General features: G+C 46.2%; 1 protein-coding gene across 2 annotated transcripts; it reads right to left on the bottom strand.

Annotated features, from left to right (window-relative positions):
* Window positions 1–282: 282 nt before the first annotated feature.
* Window positions 283–21,905, bottom strand: LOC135809003 (uncharacterized). Of its 2 annotated transcripts, none has more exons than XM_065322258.1 (16): window positions 21,193–21,905; window positions 18,334–18,741; window positions 17,068–17,334; window positions 15,711–15,842; window positions 14,800–14,928; window positions 10,882–11,010; window positions 10,177–10,305; window positions 9,416–9,673; window positions 5,357–5,398; window positions 4,651–4,785; window positions 3,769–3,897; window positions 3,239–3,373; window positions 2,649–2,681; window positions 2,316–2,477; window positions 1,201–1,329; window positions 283–948 (listed from the first exon to the last, which is right to left on the bottom strand). In XM_065322258.1, the coding sequence occupies exons 1-16, from the start codon at window positions 21,758–21,760 to the stop codon at window positions 830–832; spliced, it is 2,904 nt and encodes a 967-aa protein (XP_065178330.1). In that variant the 5' UTR covers window positions 21,761–21,905; the 3' UTR covers window positions 283–829. The 2 variants fall into 2 exon arrangements, with proteins under 2 accessions (XP_065178330.1, XP_065178331.1); XM_065322259.1 differs by having other exon boundaries at window positions 10,177–10,302.
* Window positions 21,906–22,749: the final 844 nt, after the last annotated feature.

The raw sequence follows: 22,749 nt of genomic DNA, 5'->3' as shown, positions 1-22,749 counted from the left end.
AGGTTAAGTCGCAGATGCAGCTCCTGTAGTGGTGGGAGGTGAGTATATCAGACCCAGCACAATATGGTCAAACACCGAAAAAATCCCATTCGCTTCGTCCATTTTACCCTAGTGCCCTGAAGCTGCACGGCTGGAAAAATCCCTCCGCTTCCCAGCAGGACTTGCATCTGGTACCCTCTGTTTCTTAGACCATCATACTATGCCTGTCTGAATCTAATTTACACGTTACTGAGTTGCAAAGTCCAGATAGCTCAGTATGTAGCAGCTATTGCTACCCCAGCATTGAGTGAAAGTTAGAGACCGATCAGTTAAAAAGTAACGTTATTTAATATGAAAGATTGATGGCATATAATCCTCAAGCGCTATCAGCAGCAACATATTAACACATGTTACACACTTGGCAGCAGGGCTGAAGCGTTTTAAATAAGACTGTTTGCACGCCCGTAAGTCGGGAAGAGGCATGCTTTACATATTCGCCTATGCATGCATGCAGGATGATGATAATGACGATGATGAGCGGTGTTATTCTAGCACAGGAAGCGATCAGTTTGTGAAGAAACAGGACAGTTGATGTCATGTGTTGCCAGAGTCAATCCAGGTCTGTACACCATGGTGCACCTCAGTATACGCGCGTACATGTATATCCAACTCTAAACTCATAGCTATTATAAAAGTTCAAGCTGCCTTGGTATTAACGTTATAATCACTTACTGAAACTATTTAGAAACAACTTACAATGGATGTCAATGAACCTACTTAGAGTTATTATTAACTGCTGGCACATGCCAGCTGATTATTGCTGGTACATTCAGCACTCTGACACCTTGCCTCATTCTACGACAATGTGCTGCGCCAAATAGATGACAACATCACAGTCGGGGAATCGTTTGTGGGCTTCCTTAGCAGCTGTATCACCATGTGCTCGGTAAAAACGACCAGTGAAGCCATCTGCAGGCATACGGTGGCAACAGCATCACACGTATAAGCAGATCTCCATTTGCTAGTCAAGAGAGTCAAGACAATTGCAGATAATAACTCGGCAGTGAGCACAGGGCTAAGGTACATGAATGTAGCTGTGTTCCAGTGGCGTTCACATGGCCAACAGCAGGTTCTAGTGAAGCATGACTGCAAATGAACGATAATATGTCCGCTCTATATAGACTACACTGGCGGCATTCATAGCCATCGCTGTTGACTTACTTGTGTTGCACAGTGCAAGCAATGCTGCTGCTCCTCTCTCCTGCACCAGCTGATACTCCTTGCAACCGAGCATGGCGGAGGTTATTGATGCTATGCAGTCACCCTTCACCATAAGATCAGCAGCTATTTCTATGGATAGAATCATCCGGCAGAGAAAGAAAAAGACAAGGAGGCAATACAGTAAGTTATTGCAGTCTTAGGTTATTTAAAAATAAACTCGAAGCCGTCTCTGGCCTGGCCCAGTACAGTGTAGAGGAGACGGCTCGATACCGGGACGTTTTGACAGCCAAATTTGTATAGACCCAAACCGATCATCAGCGTTGATTTTTCACTCGAAATATGTTTGTGGAAGGAAACTGGCATGTTGAAGTTTGCTCTGGGGCCAGAGTCAATCGAACTGAGCCACTCCTTTGTGTTGACCCATTGCCTCCAAGTTGCCCAATTTTTCGCTTCAAAAAAGTTCAAATCAGAGGTGGCTCCAAACCGGACACGTTTTAGAGTGCACGTCAAATTCACTCTGGGTCTGAAATTAGGTAATTGCTATCGCTCCACGACGGCCAGTACAGAGTAACAATAAGCCTTGTGTGTGCTTCCATTAGTTTTGATTGGTATGCGGTGCTTTATTGGCGAGAGGCGAGCCGCTGTTTACCTGCGACAAGAAGTTGATTTTTCGAAAGTCGTAAAACTCAAGTCGCAGTGCGAAGCAACACGTCAAAAACTCACCTGCTTGATATGGCGCTTCTGGTCATCGCAGAGCCATGAAATTTTGGCTCGGAGTATAACACATAGTAGTCTCACTGTGACATATGTTTTCTAATCAAAATACCAAGAGAGAAAGTGAATATTGAGTCCGTTCCGGTTTGCAACCGGTGTCCTATTTGAAACCGTCCCCTCTACATGCATATGAAAAATTTGACGCCACGACCGCCGCACCGAATATAAACTCAAAGCGCAGAAATGAATTTTGCTAGTCTATCTTCTCCTAGCACGGATTTATTGTGGCTTCTGTGTTTTTTACAAAAAAAGGTAGAAAAATTAACCACACACTAGCCAGCAAAGAAGCAAAGCCGATTTTGCAGATAAGTCCCGGAAACCTGGCAGCCAGATCTGCTTACCATCACTTGCGATGCATGTCAACGCCTGGCATGCGGCAGCTTGCAGTGGTGCATTGCTACGCCACAGATCCATGGAGTCCTTCAGTAACCATATTCCACCAGCCTTAGCCACGCACAGACTCTTGGCATCGGTTGTGCTGCAAAGCGGAGAGGTTGGCGGTGCTACAGTAGGTGCATGTACGCCAAAAGCAGAAGAACAACATGTTAAGTATCCGACTGAGGCGTGACTGCCTGCCTGTCACCGGTCATTTCAAACTGTGCAGCGACTGTGTTTCAACAACAGTAATACAGGTAGAACAGGTGTGGTGTAGAGTTAACATAGAACCGACTTACCATCATTAGGGGAAGACTTCCAAAAATCTTTGTCTAGAATCACAAGATAAAAAACAAGTTTTCAAAAGTTGATTTTCTGACCAATGCTGTTGAGATGGGACTATGACCTATTAAACTATTCAGGTATACCAAACACGACACGTAACCTATTATACTGAAGTACTGTTACACACAGTGGTGGCAAGTAAAACCTTGCTACATGCATAAGACAGAACAGCGTTCACTGCACGTCCTACCATCCCGAACACCAGGGATGTGCAGCCTGGAGGCTATTAATGAGGTTGGATTGCACAGGCCACCGCTATAGCTCATAGTATGCCCAGTGATCACACATACACGCACAAAGGGCAGTAGCCACAACCGACCCAACCGATAAACTGCCAATCGAACTGGGTAGTCATCGGTTGATTTCGAACCCAAGCATCTCATCACACAGTCATATACCTTGGTAGAGAACCTTCACTTGGCACATGGATGGTGATACTGGGTAAGGCAACATCCTGGTTACTCTCCGGTTGGTACCTGTACATGTGCATTCACGATATAGTGTGTACATATGTAGCATAAACTGCACGGCTGGTTGCACTTACTGACATCTGATGATGCTACTCTTGCCATGATGACAGCCGAGCGTGTCTGAATAAACACTTCGTTTTTGTACTGATTCATCAATGATATGACAATGTGCAGGCCACCACATGCAATGAAGATGTCCACAATCTCTTCTGCAGAAATCAGTCACACAACCAACAGAACACACGACAAGAACGTCCACCACAGCCACGAGTTGCAGACTATCTAACCCGAAGCTAATACTCTAGACAAAAACCATGCTGTCATACACTACTGTCCATACGTGTCACTTGATGGCACCAGTTACCGAGGTCATCTATTATGTTGAACAGTTTTAAAGGCATAATCTCACAGAAGCTCATTATAAGCAGACATGTCCAGGACTCCCCCCCCCCCCCCCCCCCCCCAATACACCAAGACTATGTGAGATCCTGCAAATGATACAAAAAGAAAAATATAAAATACAGAAACAGTGTAAATGACAGTGACGGTCAAAAGAAATGCCTGCTCCCAAGCACACAATCATAATAATATTATGACTACTTACTTGACACCAAGACATTCTCCAGAATGCTCATCACCTTGTCGACGATAGGCTTCTGTAGGCGAAAAGAACCACTGCTTTGCAGGATCCCCTCCATTACGCTGTTCAGGGATAAGAAGGGCAGACTTGCAGCTGCAATGCCCAGGGGTTTAAGCGATGCATAAGAAAACGAATTTGATTCAGTTTCACAACATACATATGATAATAGTGTAGAGCCTGAAGCTAAACCTACAAATATGTATATGCTCTGCACCAACACCACTCAGGGGTTCTCTCCCAGAAGAAAGAACAACCATCTCCATGAGCCCAGGGTTCCAGAAGCATATCCAAGCATTTCAGGTGAGACATCTCCAAGTACGCCTAGCATGATATTTATTTGCCCGGTCATTACTGTATCACCAAACAGGCCAAACTGAATTTTCCAGTCCGTTGATGAATGGAAGAATGCCAGCCCGGGACCCATGCCACATCACCAGTTCTGTCCAACTGACTGGTGGTTTTTAATAGAAGTTTTATAGCACTGGCCTCCCTCATGACTGGGTTGATTAAAGGCAGCATGTTTTCTGTATGTTCATGTACATAACTAAGTCTTGTACTAGTGACAGTGACAATCCAAAGCTCCTACAACAAGTAAAATCACGGGATATCCAAATCGATAGGTATCCTCTTGGAAGATGTTAATTGCTTGCAACATATTGCAGAGCAATACACCAGCTAAATAATCCGAATCGTGATTCTGTTACACTGTGATGAGGACAGGTTCTGTGACGTTGCCCACAATCCGCAATGTCAGAACGCAAGAGAAGTGATACACTGTACCCTTCCAATTCCTGCTATCGTACCGTGACCCGTTAAGCCAGCACACACTGAATAAACAGAACATACCTATGTCACTGAGATTCTGCATAGCCAGTAAAGCCATGTTATGGATATCCACATCCGCACTGTACACCTGCATGGCAGCGGCAAGAGCCTCGACACCAGATGCTTGAATCACTGACAAACGTCCAAGCTGAAGTTCTACAGCAACATGCACACAAAGAGAAATGCTTGTTCAGGATGACTCGTATCCAGAATTTCCAGCACGAGCACAAAAAGCAAACAACTACTCTAGTGGACATGGAAATGCAGTCGATTGACCGGGGCCGGCACCCTCAGCGCGTACAGAACGCTGCGTGCATGCAGTGCACATGTTGATACGATGCGACCAGCGCGCTGCAGCGCATAAATGCATGTGTGTACCGCTTATCCACGGCTACATAGCCAGCGCCCTGGGGCCGCTAGACGTGCGACCGGATTTCCATGTCCACGGCAGTACAACACAAAAGACATGCTGCACGTAATGAAAGTTCTGGTATGACAGTGGATGGTTTCTGCACCAGTAGTGACAGGCAAGTGCTGATTACTACAGCGAAGCCTGTCTAAGATGGCCGCTCAAGGAACCTTCAAAATGTGGTCTCTATTGCCAGGTGGTCTCCTTATCCAGGGTCATTTGACTGGATTCAGTGGTCTTCTGGGACAGGTGGTCGCCTTGGCAGGTGTTACTGTAGTACACATTCCACTCAACGCTGAATCAGCCGGACTGACTAACCTTCTTCAAGATTAGTGCTCTCCGAGTGTTCCCGAGGCGGACCTGTGTGATAGCACAACAAAACAATCACTCTAGAGAAATACTACAACAAGAAGCTCACAGGAAACTACTTGCTCTCCTCTGTTAGCCTCCAGCCTCCTCCCCCCCCCCCTCCCCTCCCAATTCTTCAAGTTCTCTGGCAGATCAGTTCTGGCCTGTAAAAGAAATCCAAAACAACCCGACAAGATGGACAGCTGAACTGTACCCACCCCTTGTACAATATGAGTGTTGATCAGCTGTAGTCCAGTGTCATGGGACAAACATGCTCTTTACCCGGGATGTATGTGTGATGTTGATCTGTAGTCCAGTGTCATGGGACAAACATGCTCTTTACCCGGGATGTATGTGTGATGTTGATCTGTAGTCCAGTGTCATGGGACAAACATGCTCTTTACCCGGGATGTATGTGTGATGTTGATCTGTAGTCCAGTGTCATGGGACAAACATGCTCTTTACCCGGGATGTATGTGTGATGTTGATCTGTAGTCCAGTGTCATGTGACAAACATGCTCTTTACCCGGGATGTATGTGTGATGTTGATCTGTAGTCCAGTGTCATGGGACAAACATGCTCTTTACCCGGGATGTATGTGTGATGTTGATCTGTAGTCCAGTGTCATGGGACAAACATGCTCTTTACCCGGGATGTATGTGTGATGTTGATCTGTAGTCCAGTGTCATGTGACAAACATGCTCTTTACCCGGGATGTATGTGTGATGTTGATCTGTAGTCCAGTGTCATGGGACAAACATGCTCTTTACCCGGGATGTATGTGTGATGTTGATCTGTAGTCCAGTGTCATGGGACAAACATGCTCTTTACCCGGGATGTATGTGTGATGTTGATCTGTAGTCCAGTGTCATGGGACAAACATGCTCTTTACCCGGGATGTATGTGTGATGTTGATCTGTAGTCCAGTGTCATGGGACAAACATGCTCTTTACCCGGGATGTATGTGTGATGTTGATCTGTAGTCCAGTGTCATGGGACAAACATGCTCTTTACCCGGGATGTATGTGTGATGTTGATCTGTAGTCCAGTGTCATGGGACAAACATGCTCTTTACCCGGGATGTATGTGTGATGTTGATCTGTAGTCCAGTGTCATGGGACAAACATGCTCTTTACCCGGGATGTATGTGTGATGTTGATCTGTAGTCCAGTGTCATGGGACAAACATGCTCTTTACCCGGGATGTATGTGTGATGTTGATCTGTAGTCCAGTGTCATGGGACAAACATGCTCTTTACCCGGGATGTATGTGTGATGTTGATCTGTAGTCCAGTGTCATGGGACAACACATGCTCTTTACCCGGGATGTATGTGTGATGTTGATCTGTAGTCCAGTGTCATGGGACAAACATGCTCTTTACCCGCCGGGCATGTATGTGTGATGTTGATCTGTAGTCCAGTGTCATGGGACAAACATGCTCTTTACCCGGGATGTATGTGTGATGTTGATCTGTAGTCCAGTGTCATGGGACAAACATGCTCTTTACCCGGGATGTATGTGTGATGTTGATCTGTAGTCCAGTGTCATGGGACAAACATGCTCTTTACCCGGGATGTATGTGTGATGTTGATCTGTAGTCCAGTGTCATGGGACAAACATGCTCTTTACCCGGGATGTATGTGTGATGTTGATCTGTAGTCCAGTGTCATGGGACAAACATGCTCTTTACCCGGGATGTATGTGTGATGTTGATCTGTAGTCCAGTGTCATGGGACAAACATGCTCTTTACCCGGGATGTATGTGTGATGTTGATCTGTAGTCCAGTGTCATGGGACAAACATGCTCTTTACCCGGGATGTATGTGTGATGTTGATCTGTAGTCCAGTGTCATGGGACAACACATGCTCTTTACCCGGGATGTATGTGTGATGTTGATCTGTAGTCCAGTGTCATGGGACAACACATGCTCTTTACCCGGGATGTATGTGTGATGTTGATCTGTAGTCCAGTGTCATGGGACAAACATGCTCTTTACCCGGGCATGTATGTGTGATGTTGATCTGTAGTCCAGTGTCATGGGACAAACATGCTCTTTACCCGGGATGTATGTGTGATGTTGATCTGTAGTCCAGTGTCATGGGACAACACATGCTCTTTACCCGGGATGTATGTGTGATGTTGATCTGTAGTCCAGTGTCATGGGACAAACATGCTCTTTACCCGGGCATGTATGTGTGATGTTGATCTGTAGTCCAGTGTCATGGGACAAACATGCTCTTTACCCGGGATGTATGTGTGATGTTGATCTGTAGTCCAGTGTCATGGGACAAACATGCTCTTTACCCGGGATGTATGTGTGATGTTGATCTGTAGTCCAGTGTCATGGGACAACACATGCTCTTTACCCGGGATGTATGTGTGATGTTGATCTGTAGTCCAGTGTCATGGGACAAACATGCTCTTTACCCGGGCATGTATGTGTGATGTTGATCTGTAGTCCAGTGTCATGGGACAAACATGCTCTTTACCCGGGATGTATGTGTGATGTTGATCTGTAGTCCAGTGTCATGGGACAAACATGCTCTTTACCCGGGATGTATGTGTGATGTTGATCTGTAGTCCAGTGTCATGGGACAAACATGCTCTTTACCCGGGATGTATGTGTGATGTTGATCTGTAGTCCAGTGTCATGGGACAAACATGCTCTTTACCCGGGATGTATGTGTGATGTTGATCTGTAGTCCAGTGTCATGGGACAAACATGCTCTTTACCCGGGATGTATGTGTGATGTTGATCTGTAGTCCAGTGTCATGGGACAAACATGCTCTTTACCCGGGATGTATGTGTGATGTTGATCTGTAGTCCAGTGTCATGGGACAAACATGCTCTTTACCCGGGATGTATGTGTGATGTTGATCTGTAGTCCAGTGTCATGGGACAAACATGCTCTTTACCCGGGATGTATGTGTGATGTTGATCTGTAGTCCAGTGTCATGGGACAAACATGCTCTTTACCCGGGATGTATGTGTGATGTTGATCTGTAGTCCAGTGTCATGGGACAAACATGCTCTTTACCCGGGATGTATGTGTGATGTTGATCTGTAGTCCAGTGTCATGGGACAAACATGCTCTTTACCCGGGATGTATGTGTGATGTTGATCTGTAGTCCAGTGTCATGGGACAAACATGCTCTTTACCCGGGATGTATGTGTGATGTTGATCTGTAGTCCAGTGTCATGGGACAAACATGCTCTTTACCCGCCGGGCATGATGGTAATCTCTCATCACAGTTAGGTATACACAGAAACATGGGTTAATGGCTCGAACAGGGAGAACCGCCAACGTGCTGTGCGTTTTCAGTGCAGTGGTCACCTAGCAATGGCATGTATGTGGAAAGATTAGCCCGTGCACACATGGATAGTTTCAAGGTTGACACGGGGTGGGTGGGTGGAGTGAGGATCAGATATTAATGTACTGTAAGTCAACACATATTCGGCGCATATTTATTTTCGGCTATTTTCGGCCTGGTCATGTTTGGCCAAAATTTTGTTTTGCAAGGTTCAGTGTGACAGTGTATACAGGCGGCAGCAGTACAGGTGGAACATTTGATGCGGCCGAAAAGGATTTTAGCCCTGGGAGGCCGACACGTTTGAATGGGCAGAAAATTTGTAGACTTATAGTACATGCTTCCCTTGCCATCATGACATCATCACCGGGTTCCAATATGTATTACTGTATAGCAGGAAATTTTCGGACGGAAATATTTTCGGACAAAGCCGATTTTCGACCTTTCGTACGGATTTTATTTTCGTACAGTGCTTTATGCTAAATGCACGTGTTTGCATGCGACGCGCATGTACATGTATAGTGTACATAACAGCAAATTTTAGTACGGAATTAATTTTAGTACAAAAGAGGCTGTGTACGAAATCGTACGAAAATAAATTCCGTCCGAAAATTTCCTGCTATACAGTATATTATTGTGTGCATTGTCCTCACCTCCCCCCCCCCCCCCCCCCCCCCAAGTATCACCCATTTCATTTTCAAGGCTTCATTCCAACATACTTTCGTGACTCAGGATGGCAAGCAGCTTTACACCGGCCATGACCACCTTCTCGTTGCGAACTAGTCTTCGTATAGCATTCACTGCCAGCTTTGCTGCGCCAGAGAGGACCACGTCTAGGCGAAAAAGGCTGGAGCAGGCAAGGTTGTACAGCAACATACATCCCATTGTTTGCAGATTCTCGATGAGGGGTTGGCGAAACAACACAGCCTGTACAGTAGCTATCACATTGCACTGTACAAGAATCGGTGATGTTTTACCTAAAAACAACAGAAAAAGACAAACAAACAAAAAACAGTCTATTCGAGCGCAGGATACATTAGATAATACACATATGGGCATACACAGAAACAGGACGCACAAAATGTGCTGTGGACCAGGATCGAGCGATACGACAAGGTTTTTGTAGGAGTAACTTACGCAAGACGAGCAGCAAGCAGACTTGAATTGAGGCTTGCTTCACACATAGCAAATGACGCCAATATCAGAATGTTGGCTATGCAGCAGCCAGAATAAACACCTACTCAACATGCAGCAGTTTATTTCAAGCGGCAGGGAAGAGGTAGTAGTTGAATCTCCCTGCCATATGCATGTAGTTTGACTGTATTTCATGAGGTCTAGGACCTTTATCTATGGCAACACACGAGCTAGCCCACCAACAACTGAAGGCAGCAGCAGCAGCAATGGTGGTGCTAGCAGCAGCAACAGCAACAGCAACATCAGCAGTACTGAGTACGAGCACACTGTGGCGCAGTAAACTCACTTGTGACAAGGTTGGCTAGAGCCCAGCACCCAGCCTCCTGCACCGATGCTGAATCCCGAAGGCCATTCATTCTAACGATGATGTTGTTGACAAGCTTTGTTGTACACAGCTTGTTACGCAGGTCATCTTCTTCCGCATAATCACAGTAAGGACAGTAAGGACAGTAAGGACAGTAAGGACAGTAAGGACAGTAAGGACAGTAAGGACAGTAAGGACAGTAAGGACAGTAAGGACAGTAAGGACAGTAAGGACAGTAAGGAGGAGAAGAGAGGCGAAAATTCAAGAAGCCAATCATCAATCGGAATATCAAACAGCAAACATTTCTTTGTAACTGAAAAAGAAGAAGGAACGTTCGCACAATAGCGGCATTACCACCAGCTATACAGTTGTGTTGAGAAACATGTGAACCAGCTTAGGAATTTTACTTGTGGCAGGCCACCACTATGCCTGATCTTTGCAACTGCAGTCAGTAACTGGACTTGTGTGGGATGACATATTCTTTCAAGAACAGTTTTTTTTCAAAAATCCCATGGGTCTCTTCGAAACAATGCCAGCCAGTAGATGTTGCTTGCAGAATACCCTAAGCACACTGAATGTTCCAACTTGCAAATTGCAAAGTAAGGTAACATGTATGGTGCTGGGATCTACAGGGATATAGGAACAGACACAACTTGAAACATATTTCATCAGTTCTTTTCTACTAACCGGTTGCTGCAAACGTGGCGATGGAGATCAGTGCTGTGGAGATGACATCATCAGCTTTGGGGAAGTTTTCCAAGGCAACGGGCACTTCGTCCAGTGCACCACTGTTCAGAAGATTTTCACGATTGGCATCTGATGCACACATATGACAATCAAAAGTGCACCACAATACCTTGGAATGTTGGGTATCCAACCCTGCCTGGGGTCAGTGGCTAGTCCCAGTAACTTTCAGCAAGATACCCAGGCCCCCGCACAGTGCATACCTACAGATCACTTTACGCATGATCAGGGCCAATGGCACTGCCAATCTCCCAATGCTGTCCCATGATGATATGTTCTGTTTGAACTCTAAGCAGAATCAAATCACTTGTACATGTCCCTGGTACTTCATGCATGGTCCTGGATTGAAGTGGAGTACACACCTTCACATCTGTAATGCGTATCGTCACCGTAAGTTTGTGTGCATGCTAATCATGCATGTTTGAAGTGAACAGGGTCTGAATCTTAGCTGTAGAGATTAACGTGCATGATGATTTATAGAAAAGAAAAAGGACCAAGGAACTACAAGTTACGCTTTAATATCCACTAACACCACCATCCATCCATTATCCATCCAAGTGCATAAAGATTGTTTTGCATTTTTCGCTGTTCCAAGCCCCAATCCCCATTTGTAGGCACTTCAGTCACATGACCAGACCTGTCAAAAAGTGCTAAGGTGAGAGTGCGTACTTGCGTGGCACCAGCTGAGTACCCCAGTAAAACTGGGGTATATACTAGCTACGCTACGTCGTACTGCCTAATGCCTGGACCGGTTCATCGTGATGCTATCGACGTTCAGTTTTTAGTAGAGCCCACATACGTCGTAGTGCGTACATTTTCACGAGTTGCGTGCCATGTGAACTTCCAGGGGAGGGTTTTTCAGGCGGAACGGTTGTTTGCTCGCGTTTGAAATGCTGCTTATCGTCTTCAGCGTCGTCTTTCCATTCGAGAACAGTTGAGCTCTTGTTCACCAGGGTTTGCGCATGGCTGCGCAAAGAGAAATAATGGACGAAAGTAGTGAGGAGCAGGATGCGCCTGAGGTGGGAAAGAAGATCCCTACCTGGGCGAATTCTGCAAGCGTGCCGAACTCCCCAAGGAATTGTTGCTGGAACACGTAGCTAATTTGTGGATCCAGAAGCCAAAGTGCGACCCATCTTCTGCTATTGACAGAGACAAAGTTCATCGTGTGAACGGATTATTGCTGGAGCTGATTTCCTTGCAACAGACAGAAAAAATTTAGATGAGATTCTGCACTCGTTGCTGCTGAAAAATTTCCGGAGGAAGGACATACTATTTCCCCTAAAGGTTTGCGCGGCCGGCTCCAACAATTGAAGGATTCACGAGTCAAACTGCAAAAGCCCAAGAAACGGAGCCCAGAAGATTTCTTGGATTTATTAAGTACGCCCTTCAGTTTAAAGTCAGGCTCCACCAGCGCGGATGAAGGTGATGTTTCTTCACCGGCACCACCCTCATCACCATCAGCACAGTCAATGAGACCAGCCTCTGTAGCTGTAAGCAGCTCCTCAGCTCCGAGCCAGCTCTGCAGTGACCTGGCTGACTCTGCAGTGAGTGTTGCCCTTGCTGCAGAAGGAGGAGAGCTGTCGAAAAAGCTAGAAAAGAAAGATGACCAGCTTGAACGGTACAGGGCAACCTCCGCAACACACGCAAAGCATTGCAACGCCAAAGTGACAAGACCGGTGAGGCGGAAGAGCAAGCAGATACTGGTGTGCAGGAGACCAAGGATTATTATCAAAAACTTCTGAACAGCCACCATCAACGGGAGCACCAGCTTAAAAAGGAAGCTGGAGCCGGACCGTGCAAGGTGCTGTGGATGGGCTGCAGGAGGAAGTAGCGTCGTTGCAGAGCCGTTTGCTTCCTGTAGAAGCTGAGAATGCTGCCCTGTGGTCGCATGCTGATGCTTTCCAAGCAGAGCCATGCAGTGGTGAAGTAATACCTACATTGTTGGACGGCAAGTACTTGCCAGAGGTACACCAGTGCTGCTTGGAGGTACTAGCATGCAATGTTGGTATCTTCAATGTATCGAAGGTCATAGACAGTGTGCTAGCTCTAGTGGGCAAGAAAGCTGATCATCTGCCATGGCATGGGTTGCTCTCACAAATGTGTGTGGAGCTCAGTGAAAGGCTTGGCCCTTTAGCTTGCCGATGAACTAGCTGAAGAGGAAGACATGACTCTTGTGTAGCGACGGGACAAGCAAGCAAGGCAACAAGTACGGAGCCCACCAAATCTCCACCAGCACACAGCGTGTGTACAGCTTGGGCATGGTGGACATGCAGCGTGGAACTGCCAGTCACACTTTAGAAATGCTGAAAGCTGTCTTGGATTATATTTCGAAGATTTCAGCTGCAGAAGCAGAAGGCGAGGCTGGTGCCGGCGACCACATTATCGCGTATATCAAGAATGCGATGAGCAACCGGACTACGGTGTTGTGCAGAAGACATTCAATGGTCAATGGTCTGGTGGAAGACTACAGGAAAGAAGTGTTGCGGCCCCGTGTACACAGTGACTAGGATGATCTCTTTGAGGCTCAGCAGAAGGAAATTTCTAGCATGAACTTTTTTCTCCTGTGGTGTCCAGCCTCTCTCCACTACATTGTTGGGCTGGCGGACCAAGCAGACTCAATTTTGAAGAAATGGGAGGGCACACACTTCGGTGAGACAAAGGTGGGAGCTGCACAGCTACCTGGTGTCTGGGAGACCTCCCACAGCTCCACCAACCGTCTCATATATAGTGCCACAAAGGCCTTCGAGGAGCATGGAGACGAGGCTGCCGGATGCATTGACGATTTCCGAGCATTTTTGCGTGATGCAGGCATCAAAGCTCCACTTCGTGAGTACCGTGGCAACCGGAACTACAGCGCTGGCAACTGAAATCCGACTCCCTTGGCGGCGCGCCGCGCCGCCAAGGGAGTCGGATTTCAGTTGCCAGTGCTGTATGTCCTGTCCTTTTTAATGGAGCTCGCGTTGCATTTCTGCAGGAACTGATGCAACTTTTTCTGTCCGATGTCCACGGGGACACGAATCGCCTGCTCAAGGCAGTCCAAGACGATCTGTCCGTCCCGGAGCTGGTGGCAGCCTGCTGCGCCCTTGGCTTGATTTGCAAGCTCGTGATCTCTCCTCTGTAGGTAGCTTTGGAGGACGAGGACAAGACAATATTCGATATCAGCGTTATTTACACAAAGCTGGTGGCCAAGATGGCAAGATGGAGGAATGGGGCAGAGATGAGACATCTGTCCTGGAAGGCGCTGTACTGCCCTTTTCCAGCGCAGCAATTAATCGAACAGACGACATGCTGAACAAGCTGCCAGCGATCAGGTCACGTGCGAGGTGCTTCAAGTTATCTTCGCTGGTTTTGCAATTTACTGTTCGCGACTCCTCAGTGACCACCTTGCGGTTTGTTGTTTTCATGAAGCTTCCAGTGAGCTACTTGCGCAAACAGCATCTGTCCGAAAGACTAGGTACATACCTGTACACATGGTCATGGGAACCGCTGCTATGTGTGTAATACTACGACTCGTGCAGCGGCATTTTTTGGATTTTTCTTAATTTGTTCCTAACCAATACATAACTGAGTGCCAGAAGAATGTCTTTTATAGCTGTTAGTGCCCGGGAAAATGAATGGTTTTGGCCTTATGCAATTGCCTATCTTCAACCCTTCATATCTCACTGGTATCATTGTGGATTTCAATAAAATGTTGTCTGTGACCTTGTGATATCCACCTCTGTCGATTGTCGATGATAAACTTGGAAAAAGACCGATTTGAAAAAATCGGGTGAAGTGCCTACCATTTGCCCACTGTGTTCTAGGTATTAGACCTGCATCAAGTTATGTTACACTGAAATGCATATGACCTGGCATGCTTACCACTGTGGTACATGTTGGACAAAGCTTTGATAGCTTCTTTCATGACCATGGGCGATGAGGACCACTGGTTGATGGCATGCAGTACAGCAGCAAGACCAAAAGACTTCATTTCTTCTTGATTGATTCCAGCTATAACATAATGAGACATGCAGGCACCACAGATTTTTAATCGGAAAGCCGGACTGCAATACAATGCGTGACGAATACACGTCACAATAATCTGAACTCTCCGCATTCTCAATGTTTGTATCCAAGACACATGTGTACAGACATACGTGGTGTATTGGCAATCAAGCTTACACAGTCATGTAACTTGGCACATGCAGTGGAACTCACTTAGTACCTACTCTGATTAGACCGATGTACTCTTGTTGCTTAGTACGGAAATTGTCCGGAGCATGCACGGGTGGAGTGCGGATTCATAGAGACTGGTCCGGAGCATGCACGGGACGGGGTGGAGTGATTCCTACAGACTGGTATGTTGGCGGATAAGAAGTACTTGACAAGTACCTTGGATACAAGTACCTTGGATACAAAGACTTCAAAGTACACCCTCCTGCTACCCATGGGATGGGGGGGGGGGGGGGGGGGGGAATCAACAGTGCTTTACGATACTACTGTCAGTGTGTGATTAGTGTTTTAACCCCTGGCATAGCCAATACATGACATTGTAATCCATTCCAACTGACCAATTGCTTTCAGCATGTATCTAGTAGCGAACCAGTTCAGTATAAACGACCCTGGATACACCACGGTTACATACCGGGTATGGATATCTTACAGTACGTATTTTTGACGACCCTCTTGCATTATACTACACTACCACCTCAGCACAGCTGTCTGTACAGTAAAGTAAAAGGGAGGTGTGTAACACCGAGGTTTCACAGGACATGGTGCCTGCAGTGGCTTACGATTGCAGCACATGTTGGCCAGTGCCCAGCAGCCAGCCGACTGAATAACCTCGCAAGACAGGTGAACACGCATGCAGTCCACCACCAACGACACAACATCTACGTACTTGCGCAGCTGCTCGTCGTGTCGGCCTGCAAACATCGCACAGTACACATGCACCAGTACACACACACACACACACACACACACACACACACACACACACACACACACACACACACACACACACACACACACACACATACACACACACACACACACACACACACACATACACACACACACACACACATACACACATATGTACAAACACGCACACACACACACACACACACACACACACACAAGCACACACACACACACACATACACACACAAGCACACGCTCACACACACACACACACACGCAAATACATAATATGTACTTGGATTATACATTTAGGGGCCTTCCGTAAATACCGATATTTATTGAGAAACGAAAACTAGTCGTTTCTCTTCAACCCCCCCCCCCCCCTCCATGAGAAACGAACACATACAAATGGTACATAGTATCGATACTTTTGATCTTTTTTCTGGATATGCTCACGCGTGCAAAATGGACATCGATATTTTTCGAGAAACGAACAGGCGCTCAACCCCCTCCCCCTAAACGACTAGTTTTCGTTTCTAAATAAATATCTATATTTACGGATCGCCCCTTACTCAAATACACGCAACAGCAATGACACAACATCTCGGCAGTACTGCCAATTAGAGTACAGCCAACTTCATGCATTAAGATTTCAGGTAGAACAACTCGCATATAACAACACAATCTTCAGATCTACCAACAACTAGACTACATAACTTCAGCACCACAAATAACGACAACTCGCAAATAACAACGCTTTCCCCATGCAACATCAAGGGCCGTTGTTAAAAAAGTTGACTGTACCGTACATGCACTCTACATGAAATCTTCTACAAAATTTAAATTTTAATTTAAAACGGAAAGTGTGGCGACACAGGAATGGATGGTCTGGAGTGTCATGGAGTAGGGTATGTCCTGACTTATAAGGAAAGTACTTTGAAGTACTTGACTTCAGCACACACAGTCATCATACATTCCGATTGGATAACATTACGATCCCTGCGATGCCGAGAAAGGAATGGTACGACATGGAGATTCTGTACTCATTCCTTACTCAGGGCGTTGCATAGCATAGCTCAAATATAACTGCTGGTAGACTGTTCTTGGGTAAAAACAGCTCGCAGAGTGGATTGGACATAGGACATGTGATGACATCATAGTGGGCCCATTACAGTGAACTCGTATTACATCATTGATACCAGCAGTCACATTGCATGTATATCTTACCTGGTACTGTCATAACCGCCAGACACTGAGCGCCATTGAATGCCAGTTCTTCATTCTTGTTGTGGTGCATGCGCATGGCTTCAATGACCTGATCCAGACCGTCCATGCTGTCCAGCTCCATGTGGTTGTTGGTGTGGTTACGACACAACCCCATCACCAAAAGACAGCCAGTTGACTGGACCTTTTCTATAAGTGTGTGGTTCTTCATGAACGTGATCACATTGGATACACAACGGGCATCATGCGCAATGTCTTTTGTTGGTGCCCCTGTACAGTCCATGGTGGTTGGGAAAAGCAAGAGAGAGAGAGAGAGAGAGAGAGAGAGAGAGAGAGAGAGAGAGAGAGAGAGAGAGAGAGAGAGAGAGAGAGAGAGAGAGAGAGAGAGAGAGAGAGAGAGAGAGAGAGAGAGAGAGAGAGAGAGAGAGAGAGAGAGAGAGAGAGAGAGAGAGAGAGAGAGAGAGAGAGAGAGAGAGAGAGAGAGAGAGAGAGAGAGAGAGAGAGAGGGAGAGGCAGAGACAGAGACAGAGACAGACCGAGTGAGAGAGAGAGAGACAGACAGAGACATAGTGCGTGATCAACAATACCGTTACTGAATAAAAGCAATAACAACCGTCAACCGTGGCAAGAGAGGCAGTAACATAAAAATAATATGAACAACTATTAATCATGAAAATAAAGGCTCTATGGTTGGCGTGAGACTCAACGAGACTAGATTTTCCGCAGCCGTAGGAACACCACCAGCCTTTTAGCTGCAAGTGCCTTTCGTAGTAGTTAACAAACAACAGAAGAATGTATTCGAAATGCACACAAGAAGGAAAAGAAAAATGCGACTTGGACAGCAAAGGAACCTCCAGATCACAGTCTATAGAGAAACAGTGGGAAGTACTGTTCATGGGACGTCTATAGCACTTACACGTACAAAAGTCAAAAAGATTCAGGAAACACATAATATGGATACGGGGTACCATACAAATCCAGTATATGCCCTATAGTGTGGGGCAAAAGCAGAGTTTGAACATCAATGATCCCCCCCCCTGCTTTGAAAGTCATCTCAAATGTACAAGCACCAGGACACGTTGACATACATGTACACTTAGGAAAAAAAGAAAAAGACAACAAGAAACTAGCCCTCAAATTTCACAGATTACGGAATGATTCACCTCTCTAAATGCAAGTGTACCCAAGGGTACCTTTACCACACTTGAATGCTTTCCAAGTACAATACCCTGGGCATGGAATGATTCACCCGAGTATTCCGGCACTTACATGTTTCAGCTAACCAGTGCAGGCGTAGACATGATCTCTGCCACAACTCGCCTTGATCCTGACCGACTGCATACAGCATTGTCTGAATGCTCTTCTTCACATCCATGATTTTCTGCTGATCAACAGGTTTAGCCACGACCGGTTTGGGTCCTGGTGTCACCTGACTTGGCTGCCGTGCACTTCTATCCACCACAGCGTGTGGGTCGTATCTATAATGCTGCTGTTGCTGCTGCTGCTGCTGCTGCCGCAGTTGTAGCTCCGTTGACGGACTGTCGCCAACTTGGCCATTGCGGGAGGATTGATCAGCGCTAGCTCCATTTGAACGAGGTGCGTGTGCTCTTCCAGCTATACTGAGACGTACACCTAGTTCCGTGTCAGCTCCATTGGCTGTCAACTCACTTTCATCATCTGTTACCATACATTAACCAAGATAAGGCAGAACGGTCTTGTTAGGAAAATTAATTCGACAACACAACCTGCAATGGCACAGTAACATTGAATAACAATGCGCAGGTTGCAATTTGCCATTGTGTCATTCAATAAAACCATGACATATAACTTCTATGCAAAGGATAGGATCAGTTTTGAGCAATCTGCCAACACACTCCTGGAAATTATCCTGACTTTGAGCCAAAACAAAATAGCCAACTTTCCAGGAGACCAGACACTTGTAATGGCCAGAAAAACAATGAACTTCAAACACTTCAGCAAAAGACTCTACTCATTTCGCGCGTTCTCTTCAAGTGAATTACAAGCAACCCCCAATAACAATGCAAAAAGAGAATATAAATCATCGCAACAGTATTAATCATTGCACTACGTGATATTTTTTTAATGGCGTGGAAAACATGAAGTGAATGGTAGAACACTAGGGAGAGATATCACAAGACAGTACTGTACATGTATAGTGCAGAACAAACACCAAACTGGGAGCACTACTACTGGTGCATCAAGGTGGCCATGAACAGCCTAGGCGATATTACATTTTCTTTTCTTACACAGCGCCGCTTGTGCGGTGTGAATGCATATACACGTAGCCTCCAACACCTTCAAAGGACTAAAGCTGTGTGCAAGCCGGAGTAGGTGGCAAAAGAGAGAAGTGACTATCAGAGCACCCGCGGGTATGACGAGAATTTACAACAAGGCGAGTAACAACACATGAGTCATACTCACGCTATAACGTTACAGATTGAACATTGACGTATGAGCTAGGTGCAGTTTGTATGTAACTTCATTCAACTCTTCGGGTGCTAACGCTGACACCCTTCCATGAGATGTTGCCTGTATCAGTCAAGGTGCCTAGTGTTTTCCCATGCCATTTATTGCAAAATAAAATTATCACATGTTGCCACTGGCTACCACAGTTGTGATGCTTTGTATTGTTTCTTTGCATTGGTACCTGGGGTTGCTTGTACTCGTACTCGTAGTTCACTTGAACAGAATGTATGAACACTGGTTCGAGAATCCAAGCGGATAAATGCTTGTGGTAGAGAGTTTGAAGCCCATCGTTTTTTCTGACCGCGGTAATTACCAAGTGGGCATAGTAGGTTGGTTTAAGACCAAGACCGAGAACACAAAGGACACCAGGCTCAAGTCCTGCTCGGAGGTGGAAAGAGTATCTGACCATGCTTCAACTCACAAGTAATTGGGAACTATTGACCTGCAGCAGGAGGGCAACATGGATGCAGCAAGCGAGTGTGATGTCAGTCTTTGGCCATTGTCTGCTTGACGTGGGCATAAACTAAGCTCAAAACTCACACCAGCAATGATCACTTTGCAAGGATCTTGCTCAAGCAAGGCCAGCGGTATCTTGTCCAAGTTTGTTTTGCTCGATGGAACCCGGCCACCTTTTGATCCAATCTGTTTCTCTGGAGTTCGCTAATTTTTCATATCAAATTTTCGTGTCGCAGAGGGTGCTCTAACTCCGTACAGCTGAGAGGTGACTCAAAACACACACTTATTTCTGCTAATTGCTGGCTTGCCATCTGTTGGTTTCGACGAAAGTACCGGCACGATACGTCTGGCATGTGCCTCCACCGGTTTCCCTTGCAAAAGCGTAGTTCATTGGCGAAAAGCAAGCTGTTTTTAGTTGGCACAGAGAAGAAGCAGCTGCGCTGTGAAAACCGCGGAAAACAGTGATGCCAGGAGTTTCAACATTTCTGCAAGGATTGGTAGTTTTCTGTGAATTCTTCTCCTCCGGCCATTCTCAGCTCTAAGCTGGCTCTTGATGAGCGAGTGAAGGTCTGTTTGACGCTGTGTCCGCTCGAAATCGGCCGTGGCAAAGTTGACTTTTGCATATGTAACGCAATTTGTATTTCGTGATGACACTCGAACACCAACTCGCGTGGTATGGGACTTCTGCTTATTGTAGACTCCCGAGATTTGGGATGCCCAGAGAACATACCACAGGGTCCCCTCGGTAAAATATTTGAGTCGAATACAATACGAGAACATGAAATTATAGGTGTATGCCTGTATGGGCTTAGGATACCTGTCCGGACTTTGAGCACCTGGCTCTACTGTGTGCAGATTGAATGTTGCCATTGGTTCGATATTTTCATCTTATTTCCAGAGTGCAGAAATACGGTGGAATACTTCACGCGGCTATTTATCAGCTACAGTAGTACTGCCAGGCGCCGAAGAACAAACAGACTAGGACTTCACCAAGCACTGCATACCATGGTGACTCCACAGCACATAGACTGAAGTATTTGAAAACAAGAACGTACTACTCTACAAGGCTAACCCTCCCTAGTTCTTCGGCACCCGACCGTACTGTACTGCTGATTTTTTCCACATCGTACATGATACTCGGCTATCTGGAAATGTCTTGGGCCAGCAACTCCCTCCCCCTCTTACCAACAGAAGCAACGTTTCCTTGGGCAGGAATATCTTGTGTTTGCCTGAATCTTTGTGATGATGGTTGGTCGATACGTTCAGGCAGGATGACGTCATACTCCGAATCCCATTCCAGACCCTGCTGTTGGCCAAGTTCTGCAGCGCCATGCTGCCTGCGAGAATGACGACCATGATGACCGCTAGTGTGATCGTCAATACCAGCCTGAATATGTGCGCGACTAGCGTCACTAGTGGCACCAGCTGACGATGGGTTCTTGTGACGTCCTGACGATTGTTGCAGTTCCGACATTGTCAACACGAAAGGGTTGTCAAGGGCGTCTTCTGCGTCTCTCTTTTGACGTCCCGCGATTTCCTTGTCTCTAGCGGCTACTTCAGCGGCTGCGCTACGCCGCAAGCGTTCAGCAAATCCATGAATATCGAAGTCAACAGGATCAAAGTTTGTTGTTACGTGAAGTTCAGGAACACCTGAAATGGACAATTCAGCTTCTTCTTTCGTCCATCCAATTTTTTTGGGGGCATCTCTTTCGCCTTTTACAGCTGGCGGTTTTCCTCTTCTGGCGCTAGCCATGTTGTAATCTACCGAACACAGATATACTAAGACGTCGCTTCACTCTCAGCAGCTTCTTTCTTCTAGTTAACAATAAGAGACATTAATTTTGTCTCCAACTCTCACAACATCCACAACAACCACATTTTGGTTCGACAACAATACTTATTTTTCATTCAACTAAAAATCTCTGCGACTTCAACGGTACATGTACCTGTACTGTACCTTCACCATGTTCACTGAGATGGCGACGTCACTGATTATGATTATGACTCTTTATGAGTGTTTTACGTGGCCGCATCATTCATGCGCTGGCCTTCAACTACACTGTACAATCATGTACTTCAAGTACATGTACGTGTGATGTTACTGATGTAGTTCAGTAGTGTCAGTAGGCGCTAGTACTAGGCCTAGCCTAGCCTAGGCTAGCCTAGCGCCTACACAATCAAGTCAATGTCATGCACGTCGTAGGCCTAGACTACAGTACAGTACAGTACAGTACAGTACAGTCATCAGTAGGCTAGCTACTGACTCTGTGCGTCGACCTAGCCTGGCCATACCGCAGTGCCAGTGCAGTAGTGGGTGATCCACATCATGAATGCTATTCGATATTCATGCAATCATGGTGTTACATGTAAAACGTGGAGTGGCGCCATGGCGTGCACTAGTGGGCAGGCCATGGTCGTTGTAACTACTGTACTAGAATTAGTAGAACTACTAAAAATACTTAGAAACTACTTCAGTACTTGTAATATGCCATCGGAGATGCTCTGGCTATATGGCAAGGACCCAAGGGATTGTGAAAACCAGCGTTTTTCACAAGTATTGTCACTCTCTTATTATCCACCTACACCTGCTTCACTACAATTGCCTGCTTCACTACAATTGCCCGCTTTGAGTGAGCAGAAACCATGGAAACCAGTCCTACCTTAGTCTTGCAGCAAACCATACCACCATGGCATACATGTATAAACCATGATAACATGTTTTATTATTGTAAGTCACACTAC

This window comes from Sycon ciliatum, chromosome 2 (assembly GCF_964019385.1).
Source record: "Sycon ciliatum chromosome 2, ocSycCili1.1, whole genome shotgun sequence".
Taxonomy (NCBI): Eukaryota; Metazoa; Porifera; class Calcarea; order Leucosolenida; family Sycettidae; genus Sycon; species Sycon ciliatum.
Note: the sequence above shows the minus strand (reverse complement) of the source record. Positions and strands in the feature narration are given on the sequence as shown.

What these genes read in the sequence shown, in the direction of transcription:
- LOC135809003 (XM_065322258.1), bottom strand. Translation starts at nt 21,760, where the DNA reads ATGGCTAGCGCCAGAAGAGGAAAACCGCCAGCTGTAAAAGGCGAAAGA. An exon ending in AGGAAACGTTGCTTCTGTTG is followed by an intron (nt 18,742 to 21,192) that starts GTAAGAGGGGGA and finishes GTATGGTAACAG; the next exon opens with ATGATGAAAGTGAGTTGACA. An exon ending in GCACTGGTTAGCTGAAACAT is followed by an intron (nt 17,335 to 18,333) that starts GTAAGTGCCGGA and finishes TGGACTGTACAG; the next exon opens with GGGCACCAACAAAAGACATT.